Consider the following 18,114-nt stretch of genomic DNA (forward strand, 5'->3'; position numbering starts at 1 on the left):
TAAGTTTTAAAACCCCGAAAAGATTGTGCTTAAAAGTATACATCACCCAACAATTTTCTCATATTTTGCCAAATAATAAGGATCATCTCTTAATACAAAAGTACAAGTTTTTAAATCAAATCCCAATTCACTCTCAAGAATAGGACTGGCGAAATTCACAAAACCCAAGGAAGGTCTTACTTTTGAGTATAAGAGGAAAGAACATGGAGTTCTACTACCAACTTCTAAATGTGGACCTCAGCTTCTTCATATGCAGAAGTGTCCCTTCCAATTGTAAAATTCAGTGGCTTTATGACTCCATTCTTAGTTACATGCAAAATCCATCCATGGGATTTTAATAGTGAGCCCCAACTGACAGAATGTGCTCATGCTCCAGCACGTCACCGAGCTGGATTCTAGCTTTAGAGGACAAGTTAACAATTCCCAACGAGGACATGAAACACAGTGAAATAAACCATCTGATAAACTAAAATGCCACTGGGACACACAGGCACACAATCCACTGGTTCGCTTGGTCGGCTACTCATGAATAATCCCCTCATGGTGCACCAGGGGCAGCCTGCGAAGGCAGGGAGCCTCCCTGGCTCCGGAGCTGGAGCCGGGTGCAGACGCAGGCCAGCGCTCTCCTCCGCCCGAAGACAAGGTAATGGCGCACTGCACCCTAACCATGAAGAACCAACAACCCGGAAGAAACAGGAGAGAAGAGAGTGGCCATGGCTGTGAAGCTACACGTGCTGAGGGGAGCGGACACGGCTCACAGGACACTCGCCTCACCTTCCAAGTTTACAGCTCCCTGTGAAAATGTCAGGACACTTTCAGAAATTCTAAGCAAAACTGTTTTAAGACTTCTTTTTAATTTTGAAAAAAAAAATTCATTCTGATGTGGAAAAGTACTCTAAGTATACTGAACTGCCACACTGTTTTTCTTTTTGATACCGGACTCTAATCTGAGACCACAAGATGTCAGATAACTAAGTTGGATTTTTTACAAGCAGGAGCCTACATGTAACCTCTAGTTTGACCACGGAACACAAGAGAGGGAAAGTCCTGACTTAGGAGAATTCTCTCCTCAACAAATTCGGCCAGAAGGCCACAGTGAGAAACACGTCCTATGCGGCACCCTAGTGCTGTCACGCAAGCACTTTCCACACTTATCTGTTCCACTACAGAGGGCAGGGGCCATGCCTCATGTCTCATGCTTTAGCAAAACTGGTGCCCCTGGTGCCTGGACATCAGTAAAGATGTGCCGAACTGATGAATTTACAAGGGAAATGGACCCACATACGATTAACCAATCATCTTCTCTTACCGATGAACGAGAGAAATAATAAAATACTCTAACCAGGGAATAACTAGGTACATTTTTAAAAGATCTTGGCTTAATCTTTAAGAAACATTTTAAATTTATAATATCCCACTTTCAGATAGTATACAAACACACCAGTAAACCAGCAGAGAACCTGTCCACACCAGTGAAGGATTTACTACCAAAACAAAATTACCATTATCAAATGAACAAGTAGCCATGATGCCTTTTACATGATTCTACTTACCAAAATGACACACATTTTTTCATTACTGTATCTACTAAAGAGAAAGCATTCAAAACGAATCAAATCTTAAAATAACTACTGAGATAAACACAATTATGATTAGAACTAAATATTCTAAGGTTCCTCATAAACGATCCCTTTCAAAATTACTCCCATTTATATGTATGTATGACCAATGACCAAAATTCAGACTTTGAATTTTTTTCTCAAAAGCAAGCTTCCTCCGAATAAAAACATTAAGAGATTAAAGGCAAAGCTAAGAGCCCCAACTCTGCACGCCTCCACCCAGCCCTGGCGGGCCAGCTGACAATGCACCTCACTGGAGCGACAGTATCATGAAAACCCTAAGATTCTACTGACGAGTATCAAGTCCTTCACACACAAATTTCATTAAGTGCTTATTTTAAAAACAAGTATCTTCTAATGATGAATCAGTAAGACAGATGAGCAATCTTTCACTAGTACCTTTTGCTTCCTTGACAGTTCAACTTTAAAAATAGCTACCTATCAAAACCATCTTTCCGAAACAGAAATCAGCACAATCTTTGCTTCCTGATTACAGATAACAAATTATGTGTGACATTTGCAAAACTAACCTCCAATCTCTTTATTCATGTTTAGACAGTTCTCGGTTACAAAAAAGGATGAATGAACAGGACATCAATCACTCTGGAATATTAGCACCTTAAAGATGTCTTTAGCAGGTCAATAATCTTTTCACCTTGGAAGGACTTTATCAGATCTTGTCTAAAGCCTGGATAAAAGCTCTGCATTAAGTACTTCTAACAATTGACAGTGTATCTCCACCACACAAAGCTGTTTTCTTCCTTAAGGTGCAATCCTCAAGGTCACAATTCTGTGCAGCCTTCCAGAATGACAAAGGGGCATTACCTCCAGCCAAACAAGCTGTCAACACAAACTTTGTCATAGCTCAGATAAAGAAACTGGCAGACAGTGATAATAAGGTCTAATTTCCCTCCCTCCCGAGGGAGGGAAATAGATTTTAAATCAGTCTAGAAACCTATGCCCAGGCAGCCATGTTATCTTCGGCCATACAAAGGAAAAGACTCACTGTGAATTCATCTAAAGGCTCATTGATCTCGATGTCTAACACTTCATCATTGTACAGCTGCTCCTCCTCGGGCTCCTCCACATACTCCATGTGGTCCTCTGTCAGCTCAGCATCGTGGCCTTCATACTGTCCTTCTTCTGGGTACTCGTGAGCATACAATTCAGATCCATCGGATTTGTGATAAACAAGTTCATCCTCTCCTTGTTCATACTCAGATTCCTGTTCTCCGGACTGGTCATTAGTGTTGTCAGACAGTTCAAATGATGTGACCATGCCAGATGTGGTATTTAAACTAATTGTGACACCCTGAGAACTAAAGAGAACAAAAATACAAAGAAAGGTGCCCAATTAGAATCAAGCTCGACATTAAATCACTACCTAAATAACTGTTACAAAGATGTAGACCACGACGGGTGAAAAGTTGTTCCAATGACTAATAAACACACATTACTCCACTGGTGACCGAGAGCAGAGCTCAGCGTGCCATCCTGAGCCTGCACCCCACGCTCCTAACGCAGACAGCACCTGCACTATCTCATCAGATGCAGGTTATTTGCCCAAAAGAATCAGATCAACCAGATGGGGAAACAAGTCTGACTGGCAAAACTCCAGGACTGAAAACAGACTATATTTCATTCTAACTTCCAGAACGAAAAGGGTGGTATCTGTTTTCCAAGATTCCAAAGTAAAAACAGGTGTATTACTCTATAAACAGAAAATCAGAGATCGAATTTTAGAACAATTCGTTCTTTTCAAATCTATGATGCAAATTATAAACTCCTATTTAAAAAAATCAAAATATTAAAAATGTGTGTGAAAAGACATTTCAATATTCAAATAAATAAAATTTGTACTAATCACCAATTTCAAAAAAATTAGTTTATAATTTCTGAGTAAAATACCAAAGAGGGTTTTAAAACCGCAAAAAAAAAAAAAAAATTTTTTATTCCACCCACTGAATCATAACAGCTACACACCAAACAGTAAACTGCAAGATTTACACTTGCACTTACACTTACAGTGCAAGATTTTGTAGAAAAACCTTAAGTGCGCACATATCAATTAGGTTATCTAATCCTAACAAGAAACCTGAATACACCACACAGATTTGAAGATATTACTTGGCTAAAAACTCCAAATTGCCTTATTTTGAGGGCAAACAACTCAAAAGATCAAAATATAATAATGATGTCAAAGAATGGAACTGGGAAACTTAAATAACTGGGAGAAAAAACTAACTTAAAGCTGTATTTCTATCCATAAAAATTACTTTAAGTTAGAACACCTGTTCAATAATAAATGGCTTATATTTATTAACCTCATTTATAACCGAGAGAGGTCTCTCTGAATTTTCACTTTAGGTTTCCTCATAACATTGAAAAAAATTACTCCACCTACCAGAGTGTACTAAATACCTCTTCCTCTTACAATGGAGCTTACTAGTCAACAACAAAAAGACATTCATGATTGCTGCGGACTGGATATTTGTGTCCCCCAAAAGTCATCCTGTTGAATCCATAACACACCCAGTGTGATGGTGCCCAGAGGTGGGACCTTTGGGAGATGACTATAAAGGTCATAATGCTGGAGTCCCATTGATGGGATTAGTGCCTTTACAGAGAGGGCCCCAGAGAGCTCCCTCACCCTTCAACCCTGTGAAGACCTAGCAAGACAGCGCCATCTATGAACTAGAAAGTAGAAACTGACCATGCTGATGCCTTAACCTTGGACTTCCTAGCCCCAAGAACTGTGAAAAATAAATTTCTGTTATGAACTACCCAGTTCATAATGTTTTGTTAAAACAGCCGAAAAAGACTAAAGTAACTATGTTCACTAAACAATTACATTCAGATAGTCAACTCGAGTCTAAAGTACAGCCCAGGGGCCCCTGGGTGGCTCAGTCGGTTAAGCGTCTGTGTTCGGCTCAGGTCATGATCTCAAGGGTCCTGGGATCAAGCCCCGCACAGGGCTCCCTGCTCAGCAGGGAGTCTGCTTCTCCTTCTGCCTCTTCACCCCCACTCCTCAGGCTCACTTTCTCTCTCAAATAAATAAATAAAATCTTAAAAAAATAAAAATTAAGTACAGTCCAAAGGAATTTCCAAAATGGCAATTCACTAAACCGATTACATATCAATAAAAAGTCTAAAGTAAAAACAAAAGCAGCAACATCAAACTGCAGCCGACAGTAATAAGAGCCTAAGGCCATTGCCCCCATCCAAATAAAGGAATTCTTCAAAAGAGCAATACATACCTTTACTGAGTTTTCATAACCTGCATTCAACAGAACTTAGAGAGGTCATCAAATGCAAGACCAATACCTATTCACACAAAAATATATATGGCTTCCACATAAGAGAGTTATATTAATATCCTGTTTAAAATAAAATCATGTTGAAGAAATAACATCACATTATCAATTATATTCCATTATAATTATAAATTACAGTTACTAACAATTTAAAGAAAATTTTTAATGAGCTAATAATGAATACCTGAAATTTTCTTCATCCTCATTATCACTCTGTAAAAGATCATCATTCAGCTCTTCATCTGACAAATCCGACTGATTCTAATTAAAATAAGAAATCTAATTAATGCATGCCACTTCCACAAAAAGACTTGTTACAAATGTGCAAAATTACGTTGACTGTATTATTTCTAACCTTGTTATTAAAGCATGTGCCATTCAGTAAGCTATCTCACTTTGATACGACCAGTTGACAATTGAGAAATTCCACATATGGTGTACTTGCGACCCCAGAAATTTTCAGATGCAGAGTCAAGTAATAAGTATAGAAACAACAGGCTTAATGATCACATTTATTCTAAATCTAACAAAAAAGGAAAAAGGAAGAGTCCTTTAGCAGTATCCTACAAACATTTTTCCCTATCATACACACAAAAAAAGAATGGTATCCTTAAGATTTGACTAAATTTGATTTCACTCATATGTGGAATTTAAGAAACAGAGTAAGAAAAATGAAAAAAATAAGAGGCAAATCAAGAAACAGACTCTTCACTCTAGAGAACAAACTGACACTTACCAGAGGGGGAGAGGGTGGGGGATGGGTGAGATGGGTGATGGGGGTTAAGGAGGGCACTTCTTGTGATGAGCACTGGGTGGTGTAAGGAAGTGATGAATCACTACATTGTACACCTGAAACTAACATTACACCATATGTTAACTAACAGGAATTAAAATAAAAACTTAAAAAAAAAGATTTGACTAATTTTAACACTGTTAGTATCCAAAATCTGAAGACTTTTTAAACAAAAAAAGAAGAATTTTCTAAATAAGCAGATTTTAGCGGCGCCCAGGTGGCTCAGTCCATCAAGCATCTGCCTCCAGCTCAGGTCATGATCCGAGGGTCCTTGGGATTGAGCCCCACATCAGGTTCCCTGCTCAGTGGGGAGTCTGCTTCTCCCTCTGCCCTCTGTTCCTCCTTCCCGCTCATGCTCTCTACCTTGTGGTGCTCTCTCTCTCTCTCAAATAAATAGACAAATAAAATCTTAAAAAAAAAAAAAAAGAAAAAGGAAGAAGCAGATTTTAGATAAGTGGATCGCCAAATTGAAATGGTAAGGGACTAAAACAAAACTTGAGTTTATTAATAGAGATGACACATGAAAATAAACATGCCTAGCTCAGGCCCTCACCCCTGCTCTCGACAGGCCTGTGCATTCATCGCACCAGTAGGCAGAGGAAGCCTAGTGATTTTGTCAACTGCTCAACTTTCCACAGTTCCAGGTTTTGTTAAGTTGAATATATACAAGTATTGTACACTTACACGGGGCGGGGGGGGGGGGGGGCTTCACATTTTCCTCCCCTAGTCAAATTTTTTTCATGGTATACATAAATTATCACACCCCCTCCAAAAGAGGCCCCATGAACACACACATATTAGGAAAAAAGTAAAGACAGAAAAAGGAAAAAGAGAAAGACTTGGATTTCTACTTAAAGACGAAACAAACAAGCAGTCTTTTCCTGGCATTTTATAGCTTATAAAAATAGGTTTCTCAAACTTATCTATTCATTCTTCATTATAGTATTTTTGATACAAGCCAAAAAATATGAACCTTATTAGTTCTTACTGGTCTCAAGGGTCTCTACTTAATGGCTGACAGTATAAGATAAAAATAAAATAACATGGGGTGCCTGGGTGACTCGGCCGGTTAAGCATCCGACTCTTGATCTCAGCTCAGGTCTTGATCTCAGGGTCATTGAGTTCAAGCCCCAAAACTAATAATAATAATAACATAACATAACACAGACCATGTAGTTTTCTTGAAGAAGGGAGAACAGATCTGTATGAAAAAGAAACAGACTGCTTAATAGGGCCAAAATAAAGTTTTGCTTAGTTGCCCACATAATCTGTCCTCTACTAAAGGAGATGAGCCAGGCCTGCCTAAATTTAGCTGTCCAATTTATTAAATAAAACCACAGGAAATCTTTAAAAATTAACAATTCAATGAAAGCCAAATTTCATTAGAGGCTGCTTGAGTTTTTTAGTTAAATTTTTAAGTATTTGTCAAAAATTAGTGAGCAAATAAATAAATTACCAAACAAAGAGAGAGGAATGTATGTTGTGGTGGGCCCTTATGGTAATCAGATCCTACTTCTGCATCCTAAAGGTTCAACTTCCCATAGGGATTCTGAATGTGATGAGTAATATACACAGGAGGCAACTGACCAAGACACCCACTTAGCTGACAAAGCGGAGATGGAGAGCTAGACTCAATCTCTGAGACAAAAACTGATTTTCAACCACATCCCAAAGAACTAAAGTGAACTGCTTCCTCAGGTAAGGGTGGAGTCACTAGGGAGGATTCTGTTCTGGGTGGTCTGCAGGAAAGTAGAGCAAGCACAACCCCAGAGAGGAAGAGAAAGTGGCAATGAATGCTAGCAAAATCCTTTCTCCCAACCTTACCAGAGGAAGAGGTCATTCCTCTCCTGGGGAGAGGGACAAGTATGAAAGAAAAAGAATGCTTCTCCGGGACTCCCCAGAAGATGGACCAGCTATTGGAACATCTGGAACTGGCGTAGCACAGAGCACCTGTCCGGCACTAGCTGCTGAAGTCAAACAGAGAAACTGAAGAGGGGGTCACGTGCTGGCAGGCGACCAGCACCTCAGGCTTCCCCCAATTTCTCAAGGCTCTGGCTGGGTCATGCCAGCATGCTTCATCTTGAGTTTGCAACCTCTCATTTTTAACCTATATTTAAAAATTTCACCCTCACAACCTCCCTTCTTGACCCCGATGACCGTGTCCTTGATTGCCCCATTGGTCTGATGATGTCACTATACCCAGTGCGTGGCTGTGCGGCCCTCTGGCCCACCAGCCTAGGAGCCTCTCTCCAGACAAAGCTGCATCTCCGTACATTTCGTGGGACACAAGTGGGGGAAAGACAGTGGGCAGGCAAGAGTACCCATAAGAATAAATTAGCTAATATTTATACATATATAATATATATATTTACATGTATATATTATATACATATTTATATACATATATATTATATATATATTATATATTTATATATATATATACACACATACCCGACAAAATATTCAATCTCACTAGAAACCAAATAAATACAAGGTAAACTAACCAAAAATCATTTTTCATCTATCTCACTGACAAAGATTTTTAAAAGAGAAGTGGTCTCAAACCTGGGGGACTGGGAAGGTGAAAGACTTGTTCATACACCTGCTGCTCAACTGATAAAATACTGCTGGAAAGCAACTGGACAACAGGAGACAAGAGTCTTAAATGTTTACACCCTTAGGCCAGAAGTTCTCCTTCATGGAAATTTGCTAAGAAAAGAATTTCAAAAGCATAATAACATTTGTACATTAAAATAGCATCATAATGTCTGAAATTCACTTCAAAATACTTCAGGAAGAGGAGTGAGTGGGCAGAGATAAGGCAAAACTGCCTTTAACAGAAAGCTGCTGAAGCAGAGTGACAAACGCATGAGGGTGACAGTCACTCTGCTCTCTTCTTTTATATATGCTTAAAATTTTCCGTAAGAAGTTCTTTTAAAAAAAAAAAAGTTACAGCACAGGGACCTGGGTGGCTCAGGCAGTTAAGTGTCTGACTCTTGGATCTCAGCTTGGGTCCTCATCTCAGGGACATGAGTTCAAGCCCCTCATCATCCACGCTGGGCATGGAGCCTACTTTAAAAAAAAAATTTTTTTTTTTAATAAAAAAATAAAAATAAGTCATAGCAATGAGCTGGATACAACCTCAGTGAATACAGGAATGGCTAGGTATACTATAATATACACAAACTGAAATATCACGTAGCCATTATAAAATATCTTAAGAAACATTTCATGAGGGGCGCCTAGATGGTTCACTCCGTTAAGCATCTGCCTTCAGCTCAGGTCATGATCCCAGGGTCCTGGGATCGAGCCCCGTGTCGGGCTCCCTGCTCAGCAGGGAGGTCTGCTTCTCCCTCTGTTTCTGCCTGCCGCTCCCCCTGATTGTGCTCGCTCGCTCTCTCTCAATCTGACAAATAAAATCTTAAAAATAAAAAAAAAGGATATTTCATGACAACAGGAAAATGCCAATAATACAATTCTAAATTAAAAAGTTGTTTTTTATATATAACATTTAAGTTATACTCTAAAACATATGAAAAAAGAACATAAGGATATATGGTAAAATGTCAGTCCTGAGGGCTTATATCTGTTTTTTTTCATTATTTCTCTTTTGATATATCTGAGCTCTTTGATTCCTACAAGGTATAGCATTAGGAAAGAAGAGAAGAGGAAAGGAGGGGGGGTATATACACTGTTCCCAAGCAGACAAACTTCCCAACTGGCCAAGGTGGGTGAGGGCCCTGCCACCAAGACAGAGGCAGCAGGCTGCCGCGCTCCCGTCCCATGGGAAAGGAGGCCAAGTCACACCAATCAACTAGTCCAATAAGAGAAAGTGACACTACATCCCCAGAAGAGTCAGCATTACTATCCAAACCGAACTGTGCTTTTCCATCTTTATTGGTAAGAGCCCTGACCAAAGCTTTCACAAGATGGGGACAAATGTCCACCAGAAGGAATTACTAGGCCTGGTGGAACATCCTGATAGAGACACGGGGCAAACTATGCTGCCCCAGGCTGGCCCAAGGACAGAAATCCAACTTACATAAAAAATATCTTACTACATTTAAACATTTTAACATCTAATTGGTATTCTTCACTGAAGTATCTTAAATAATTCCAAAGGAAAAAAACGTGTTTACATTAGAGTAGTGAACTCCCAGGTACAGTGAGAGCACCTCAAGGATGTGCAAAGTAATTATCACTGAGTCACCAAGAAACCAGTACCACTTTCCCCCTGTGACCATGACACAGGAAGGACTAGCCCTGCACCCCTACCACATGACACATGCAGGGCACCCTGAAGCCAGAGAGTGAGCCCCTCAAACAAGGAAAGGCTGAGGGGCCATCTCGCAGGTTTTTCACTTTCAATATTTTGCTGTTTCCCCATGTACTTACATGAGATCAAGTGGATCTACAGGGAACTAAATTAATTCTTACTGAGAGTTACAGGTGATGAGAGCCACTTAAAGGAGGAAAGGCTGAGGCAGGCTGAAGCCAGGCCACGTGAGGGCCAGTGATGCAGTAAGAAACAAGACAGAGAAAGGAAAGTGGCTTCAAAAGAATCCTATAACAAATTCATGTATTAGCAAAAAAGCTAATAATGCAACAGAGTAAGTTACAAGAAAATGGCAACACTGGTACTTCTCCCACTACAAGATCTTCATTAGCTTTATTATAAATGATATTAAAAGGAAAATATAATCAGGTCTAATAAATCAGACAAATGATGTGACCTTATCACCTGAAAGTATAATGAGCTTATATATAGTAACTGTGGACGGTAAGAAGCCACCACAATCTTAAGACTTTAAAAAACTAAGCATAAAAAAACTACCTTGATATTTAGTAAGAACAGCAAGTGTTTTTAAACTGTTAATAAATAAAATAAAAATTCACTACTTCACTTTAATCTTTGGATTTGTATTTCTATTTTTAATGTATGTTTTATAATGTTATTGGTAGAGTAATATAAACATACACATACATTATATATAGATATACACATATCAGAGTTAATTACTGCAAAGTTTTGTTTAATCAAAAAGGTTTAGAGAAACCTATATTAGGGTTTAGACTAGTATTCTCACTTATCTGAATGTGTGTTACATTTGAGTACAGCTATCTCTGAGCTTATCTCCAGACTTTCAAAAAAGGAATGCAAACTATTAGCCTCCAAATGTTAGTTTTCTTGTGAGTGGTGGTTTTATGTTACTGCTTTCACAAACTCAGCACCTGCTGGAGTGCATCGGACTGAGTGAGAACTAAAATTTGCATCAAAGGACTGATCACTTGAGGTAGAAGTTACTGGAGAACTTACTAACAGACTAAACAGTCAGCTCTCTGTGCATTTAAAAGATAATTCAATTCACAACATTGTAATCTGCACCCAAACTTCCAGTACCACATCCCATTCATGAGATATATTCCTGTATGTTCAGTACAATGAAGCAGCTGGAGGGTGGTTTCAGGAAGACCTCAATTTCTTACCTTTTTGCCAGACAGCAAATCTTCTCCAAGTAAGTCATCTTCAAGTTCACTGGGGATAAAGAAAAATAGGCATGCCAATGCATTATTCCTACAATGCTGGAAAGTCTGCAGATCAATGGGAAATCTCCCCCGGACTTCAGGGTTTGGCTACTTTCCTGTTTAGTTTGCTATGCTTCCCTTTTTCTTTATTAATAATGAGAATGTAGTCAACTATATAGGGAATATGTGGTCTTTTAAGTGTGGGAGGCTCTGTGAGAGGAGGTGGTTCTCCACTAGACTTCTGATCTCAGTTTTCCACCTCAATATGAGATCTTTATTTCTTTGGACCTGTTCAGTATCATTAAAAGAAGAAACTACAATAGGTAACAGCTATGCTTTCTCCTGCCTTGAAAAACCTATCATGAAATAGGAGAAGATGTCCAACATCATTAACTAGGAAAGCTAAAACCAAAACCACTGAGAGACCATTTGACACTCATCAAAATGCAAAACCTGAAAAGATGAAAAACACAAGGCTGATGAGAGCATACAAGTGAATCATCGTGACTAAGAGAATTATCTTTGTAAAAGATGGAAGTCCTAGCAGTCTGAAATTTTTTTTGTCAGCATGCTTATGTTCTGAAGTGATCAGGAGCAGATTATGTCACAATTAAATTCAAAACCTTTACCAGATCAAAAAGCTAAAGAAATTTCCCGCTGTGTGTGTGTGTGTGTGTGTGCATATATACATATACATATATATATATTTTTTTTTTTTTTTTTTTGGTTGATGAAGATGGCTACCACTGAATTATATTCTTAGCTCTGGGGAACCCAATGTCTTAAGAACAAATGTCTTTTAAGGACAACATCTAGAAGGAGAAAATAATCAGATTATGCTTCCAGGTGCAAATGCACCAATATTCTTATTAGGGCTGTTACTCTATTTATAAGCACTCTGGTTACAAATTTCTGTAGGTTTTGGGCACAACTTTATCCAAAAACCATGTTTACTTGTAGTGTGCTACTTTGCAGAATACCAGAATATACAGGAATGCCTACTGGAGTTATAACAGAAATGACTGTTTCTATACACCACCTTTTAGAACTAGAAGTAATTCGACAAATCTTTTCATTCATGCACTGAACACCTTTTTGTTATCTTGTTACCCTATATAAATCCTATACCCTCATTTTATAGATAAAGAAAACAAGGATAAGAGATTAAATAATTGGCCCAAAGTCACACAGCATGGACAGACCCAGGACAAGAGGTTACCCATGGGGTAAATCTTTCACAGACTTGTACGAGTAAGACAGCTAGCTATCAGAGAATAACATGTAACCTCTTCCAACATTTCCACAAATCACCTAATCAGCTTTCAAGATAAAATGTCTGCATCTTCAGTGTTAAAATCATCCTCTATGGGTGAGGAAAAAAGGATCTAGTCACCATACTGACAGGAACTCCATTTGAGAATTGATTCTAGATGACCAAAACAGACACTCGCCCCTTTGAAGACAAGCACCCACACTAGGCCATCACTCTAACTGAAAATGAAAGGTAACACCACCTGCTCAGGGGATACTGGGAACTCTTAAAACCAGAATACAGAAAGGCGTTGGTAAATATACAAGCAAAAATCTAGAAACTATCTGTACTATTTGCTAACAAAGGATGTATACAAAAGAAATCAGTCTTCGATGACTACCTATTTTTCCTAAACAAAAGCATTTTTTAAAAGAAGATAAGGAAAACTAACAGTTATAAATGAGTGGAGTGTACCGAGATGGAGAATGGTTGCTTCCATGACTAACAAAGACAACAGCATGAAATAAGCAAGCAGGATGGGGAGACAGAGGGATTAGGTCCACACAACCACAACAGACATAAATTATAGCTCGAGAAATCGTGAGCATCCGTTCAGTGTATTATGTGCCAGGAACCATTCTAAGTGTTTCACACGTATTAGCTTTTTTGTCGACATGACAACCCCATTATGTAGATATTTACATCATCCCCCTTTTTTTAAAACGTGAAAACCAAGACACGGAGATGTTAAATAATTGGCTCAAGGTCACCCAGCTAGGAAGTGGCAAAGTCAACGGGCGAACCCCGAGATGCTCTAGCTCCGGGGTCCAAACCCTAACTACTATGCACAAACCCCACACAGAAAGTAAATGTACTTCCCTACTGTCATCATCAAGCTGGATCCTTACAAAAGGTGTACACAAAAGGAAAGAAATTTATGAAATATAAAACACACCAAGTGCCGCTGAAAACAAGACGACAATGAGCTCCTGGGAGCGACCAGCCCAATCAGGTCCTCTCAAAGAGCTGAGGCACAGCACCCCCGCCCGTAAAGGCAGCTGGGCCCATGGGCCCAGAAAGGAGAGCGGCACAGGGCGACTGAGGCGCTTCCTGGGTGCAAATGCACGGCTCCCTCAGGCTCTCACCGTCACTACGCAAGAACCACCTCTTTGGCCGCTGTTCTCATCCAAGACGAGAGACGATCAGCTCTTTCAGAGCAAGTGTACTTTTACTAGTAAACAGGTGTACACTGAAAGACACTTCCAGGAAACAAGTATTCTGTAGTCAGCCACATGGCTGCAGCCTTTCAAAACCACAAGGGTAAGTGACAACAAACCCTGCACTCCGTCCATTTCCTCGGTGTGCCTCCCCTCCCCTCTCCAGGACACCCTCCTCCGATCTCTGCCAACTCTGTTTCCGGGAAGCTTTCTCTGGGAAGACTCGTGCAGGCTCTCCTGGCCTTTGCTTCTGGATGGCCTTGGCCCATGGGATGACCCAACGGGTCATTACAAAGCAGGAAGAGAGAGACTGCCCCTCCCTGCTACCTGCACAGTCCAGTCCCACCCACTGCTACCACCGCAACCCACACTGGGCTCTAGGATGCACTTCTTCCCCCTAGGGTCTGCTGCTATGCCCTGGACACTGCACCAACTCTTACTGCTTCTTTATTAAGCCTCTCCTGTAAATAGCTCCATCATCCAATGACTTCCGTTTAGAGCTGTGAGTATGCCGTCTTTCTCCTGCATGGAATACAGATACAAGCACATCCTTCAGGAAAAAACACTTCAGGGGTTGGTTCAACAATGGCACCAGGTTCTTCCAAATGCAAGAGCTGGTCATAACAATTTCTGACTCCCTCTTCTCCTTAGCTTTCAAATTTCTCCCTCTATTATCCAGTACATGGAAGAGACTGTCTTATGCTTTTAAAATATCAAAGAAACACACATGATACAGAACCTCCATATGCAACATGCACTGAAGACGAATGAAGAAAGGAGGCGCTTGTTGGTAAATAATGCTGGGACAGCTGCCATTCACGCTGGGGAGACAAGAAAAACCGGAGCCCTGCCTCACATCATCACCAAACCCAATTTCCATGAGAGCAGAAAGCCAACTAACTTCTTGACAACTGAAAATCCCACTGAAAGGATACTGGAATGGTTCAAATATTAATAAAAATAACTGCAATGAAAATACACATGCAGTATATAAATCTATGAGTTGGAAAGGATTCAAAAACAAAACTCACCTTTGGAGGATGCTAAGAACTGACCCATTATTTTGAAAACTGGTAAATAAAAGTAAAGAATCAAGCACTTATTTAGTACCTCAGAGGAGCCAAGCAGTTTGCAGAAGTTAACTTGGATCATCCATCCTCCTGCCCATTTTCAAACCTAAACCTAATCAACATCTAGACCTATTAATTTACAGAAAATGCAAGAGATGAAAGAGCACACTAACACTCCAGGGGTGACAATCAGCAAAAGAAGAAACTCCACAAGACAAACCACCTTGTGTCTTCAAAAGGTTGCAGAGAACTTAAAAAAAAAAAAAGATGCATGAAAACCTACAGATGAAACAACACTTGGAAAACCTACCTATCAGTTGCAATCTAGGGATCTAATGTGGACTCCACAAACTATAAAACAGCATACAAGACCCATATCCACACTGTGTCGTGTGTGTGATACACTGATATTTACATGAGACAATCAGTAATAAGACATTAACATTCACGGAGTTTTTCAAAATATAACTCTATTGTGGTTGTCTTTCTAAATCCTTTATTTTTTAGAGAGATACAATCTGAAACATTTTCAGATGAACTTATGTATGTCTGTAATATGAGGAGGGTTGCAAATTACAGATAAAAACAAGACTGACTTTATACCAGTAACTGTTCAAGCTGATGGTACACTGGGTACACTGTACTATTCTATTTTCACATTTTCTTGAAATCCTCAATAAGTTAAAAATCAATCAATTTAATCAATTTCAGGCAAATTATGTATCTTAACTATAAAAAAATAAATAAAAACACTTCACAGTTTTCATAGGAACATGCAAAACATACCAGAACACAAGGCAGGGAAGAATTTCCTAAGGACAAAAAGTGGAAAGCACCTTGACCACACACCTCCGTAAGCGATGCCCTCGGGAAGGCCACAGCATTGCCAACGAGTATTCCTGACCAAATACACAACCTCAATCAGGTTCTGAAGAGACACCTGCAAATCCATGCTAAGGGTGAGTCTACGAAGTAAAGAGCCTGTCCTCTTCAAAAATGTCCAAGTCGTAAGAAACAAGGATACATAATTCTTCCAGATGAATATAACGGGGGACAAAATGCACTGTATGATCCTGAACTGAAACTTGAACCAGAAAAAAAGAAACTCATTTTTGGCTATAAAGCACACTCGGGAGAACTGTCAAAACTTGAATAACCGCTGTAGATTAAAAAACACAATTCTGTGTTAGTTAACTTCATGATTTTGAAATGATCCAGTGGCTATGTAAGTGAATGCCCCTGCTCTTGAGAAGCTCACCAGGAAAACTACATGCTGAGGCACATGGGAAGCACACAGCCTGGTGCCCTCAGGCCACTGTGAAGAGGAGCGGGGGAAGGGGGGCCTCGGTGAGCGGGTGTGCAGAGGGCACAGAGGACAATGGACATGGCAGGAAGCAACTGCAAGTCTGGGGGCCCAGGAGAGTGTCTGTGACACTCTTGCAACTTTCCTCCAAGCCTGAAAATGATTCCAAAGTACACTGTGTTCATATTTTAATAAAAAAGGAAACAAAAGCCATACAGGAAAAGATTATACATTTGATTACATTATTTATAAAAATCCACCTGAAGGCTGCTGTTTAAAGGAACGCATGTCACAGACTGGGAGGAGATATCTCCAAGCACAAAAAATAAACTGCAGAAAGTATAAAGAATCCCTAAAATCAATAAGGAAAAGACAAACAACCGTAAGAAAAATACACAGAGATATGAACAGACAACTGACAGAAGAGAAAATCCACATGGTGAGTGAACTACTAAAATACACGTTTTATTCTGCTCCCCACCATAATCTCTGAACAGAACTACATACCAATACCTCTGGGGAGGCCATTCTCTTACAGGAGATTTTGCTGTAGGCTCTAAGTAATTTTTCATAGACTGCCTAAGAACTGCTAAAGAGTAATCATCTTTATGTAGGCTCTAAGTTTGTAATGTATATAGTTTATAATGTCGATTATTCTGTAAAACTCCTGGGGCATCAGTTTTCAAATGGCAATCAGGTAATTCTTTTTACTGAAGATCACTGTTGTTCTTTATTCAGACCTATTTACCTTTATTATTAAATTTTCTGACTGCAACTATAAGGTAATTTTTTACCTTTTCAACACAGTATTTAAGATCTTAAGAAATACGTAGAGGTGCCTGGGTGGCGCAGTCGGTTAAGCGTCCGACTCTTGGTTTCTATGCTAAGGTTGTGATCTCAGGGTTATGAGATTGAACCTTGTGTAGGGCCCGTGCTGAGCCTGGAGCCTGCTGAAGATTCTCTCTCTCCCTCTTCCTCTGCCCCTCCCCCAAGCTCTCTAAAATAAATAAATGTTAAAAAAAATATATATGTAAAGAAGAATCCTCATTTGAGAACCCCACCACCCAGACTATGCCCTCATGAACTTCTCCCAGTACACATCCCTCTAACTTCTACTAGAGCTGCTCACCAGAAGTAATCACTATACAGAACTGACATTTATCACTACTATGAACATTTTTAACACCTTTAGTGCATGTGTGTGTATCCCTAAAGATATTTTCACCTTCACTAGTAATCAGAGAAATAAAAATTTAAATTACAGTGAGATACTATTACACACATATTAAATTGGCAAAAATTTTAAAGTCTAGCCAAATATTGGGTAGACTAAACAAAAGAACTCTGGCAATGACAGCTCTGGGGATCCACCAAATCAATACCACCACTGTGAAAAACACAGACAGAACGGACAATCAGGGCCCTACGGACAATACAGGCCTGAACTGGAGCCCACCAGAAAGCCTTCTACCTGGAAGGCCTGCCCTTGTCCTCACTTCAGCCCAGCAGGGACAGGCCCCCTTGGGGAAGAGCATCAGGTAGCCAACATACTGCTCTCAGTAAATATCTCTGCAGAGCCGGGATGCCTTGCTGGCTCAGTCAGTAGAGCATGCAACACCTGATCCTGGGGTTTTGAGTCTGAGCCCCACACTGGGTGTGGAGATTACTTAAAAATAAAATTAAAAAAAAAAAAAAAATCTCTGCAGAGCCAAGTGGCAGAATCAGAGAAATCAGCACAGACTACAAGTAACCAGGTGTTCTGTACCTGTCCCAGTCCTCGTCTGCAGCTCTTCTTCTCCAAGATCGCTCTGCACCAGGCTTATCAAACTGGTCAAAGTCATCATCTGTGAAGGAGAGACCATGAAAGTCGGTCTTACTAAATTAAAACAGACACAGATATTCAAATACTGACGGCCCCTGACTTACAATGGTTTAACCTATGATATTCAACTTTACAATGCTGCAAAAGCAATATGCATTCAGTAAAAACCATACTTCATATTTGAATGTGGGTCTTTTC

General features: G+C 39.8%; 1 protein-coding gene across 2 annotated transcripts in view; it reads right to left on the minus strand.

Annotated features, from left to right (window-relative positions):
• RBM33 (RNA binding motif protein 33) overlaps window positions 1–18,114 on the minus strand; it is a 127,589-nt gene that overhangs the window by 89,518 nt on the left and 19,957 nt on the right. For both annotated transcript variants that reach the window (XM_032394402.1, XM_032394401.1), the window contains exons 2-5: window positions 17,860–17,938; window positions 11,214–11,262; window positions 5,118–5,194; window positions 2,626–2,938 (exon numbers count right to left, since the gene is read on the minus strand). In XM_032394402.1, coding sequence (XP_032250293.1) covers window positions 2,626–2,938; window positions 5,118–5,194; window positions 11,214–11,262; window positions 17,860–17,938 — 518 coding nt within the window. The remainder of the gene's footprint in view (window positions 1–2,625; window positions 2,939–5,117; window positions 5,195–11,213; window positions 11,263–17,859; window positions 17,939–18,114) is intronic.

This window comes from Phoca vitulina, unplaced genomic scaffold (genome assembly GCF_004348235.1).
Source record: "Phoca vitulina isolate PV1807 unplaced genomic scaffold, GSC_HSeal_1.0 scaffold80, whole genome shotgun sequence".
NCBI classification, from domain to species: Eukaryota; Metazoa; Chordata; class Mammalia; order Carnivora; family Phocidae; genus Phoca; species Phoca vitulina.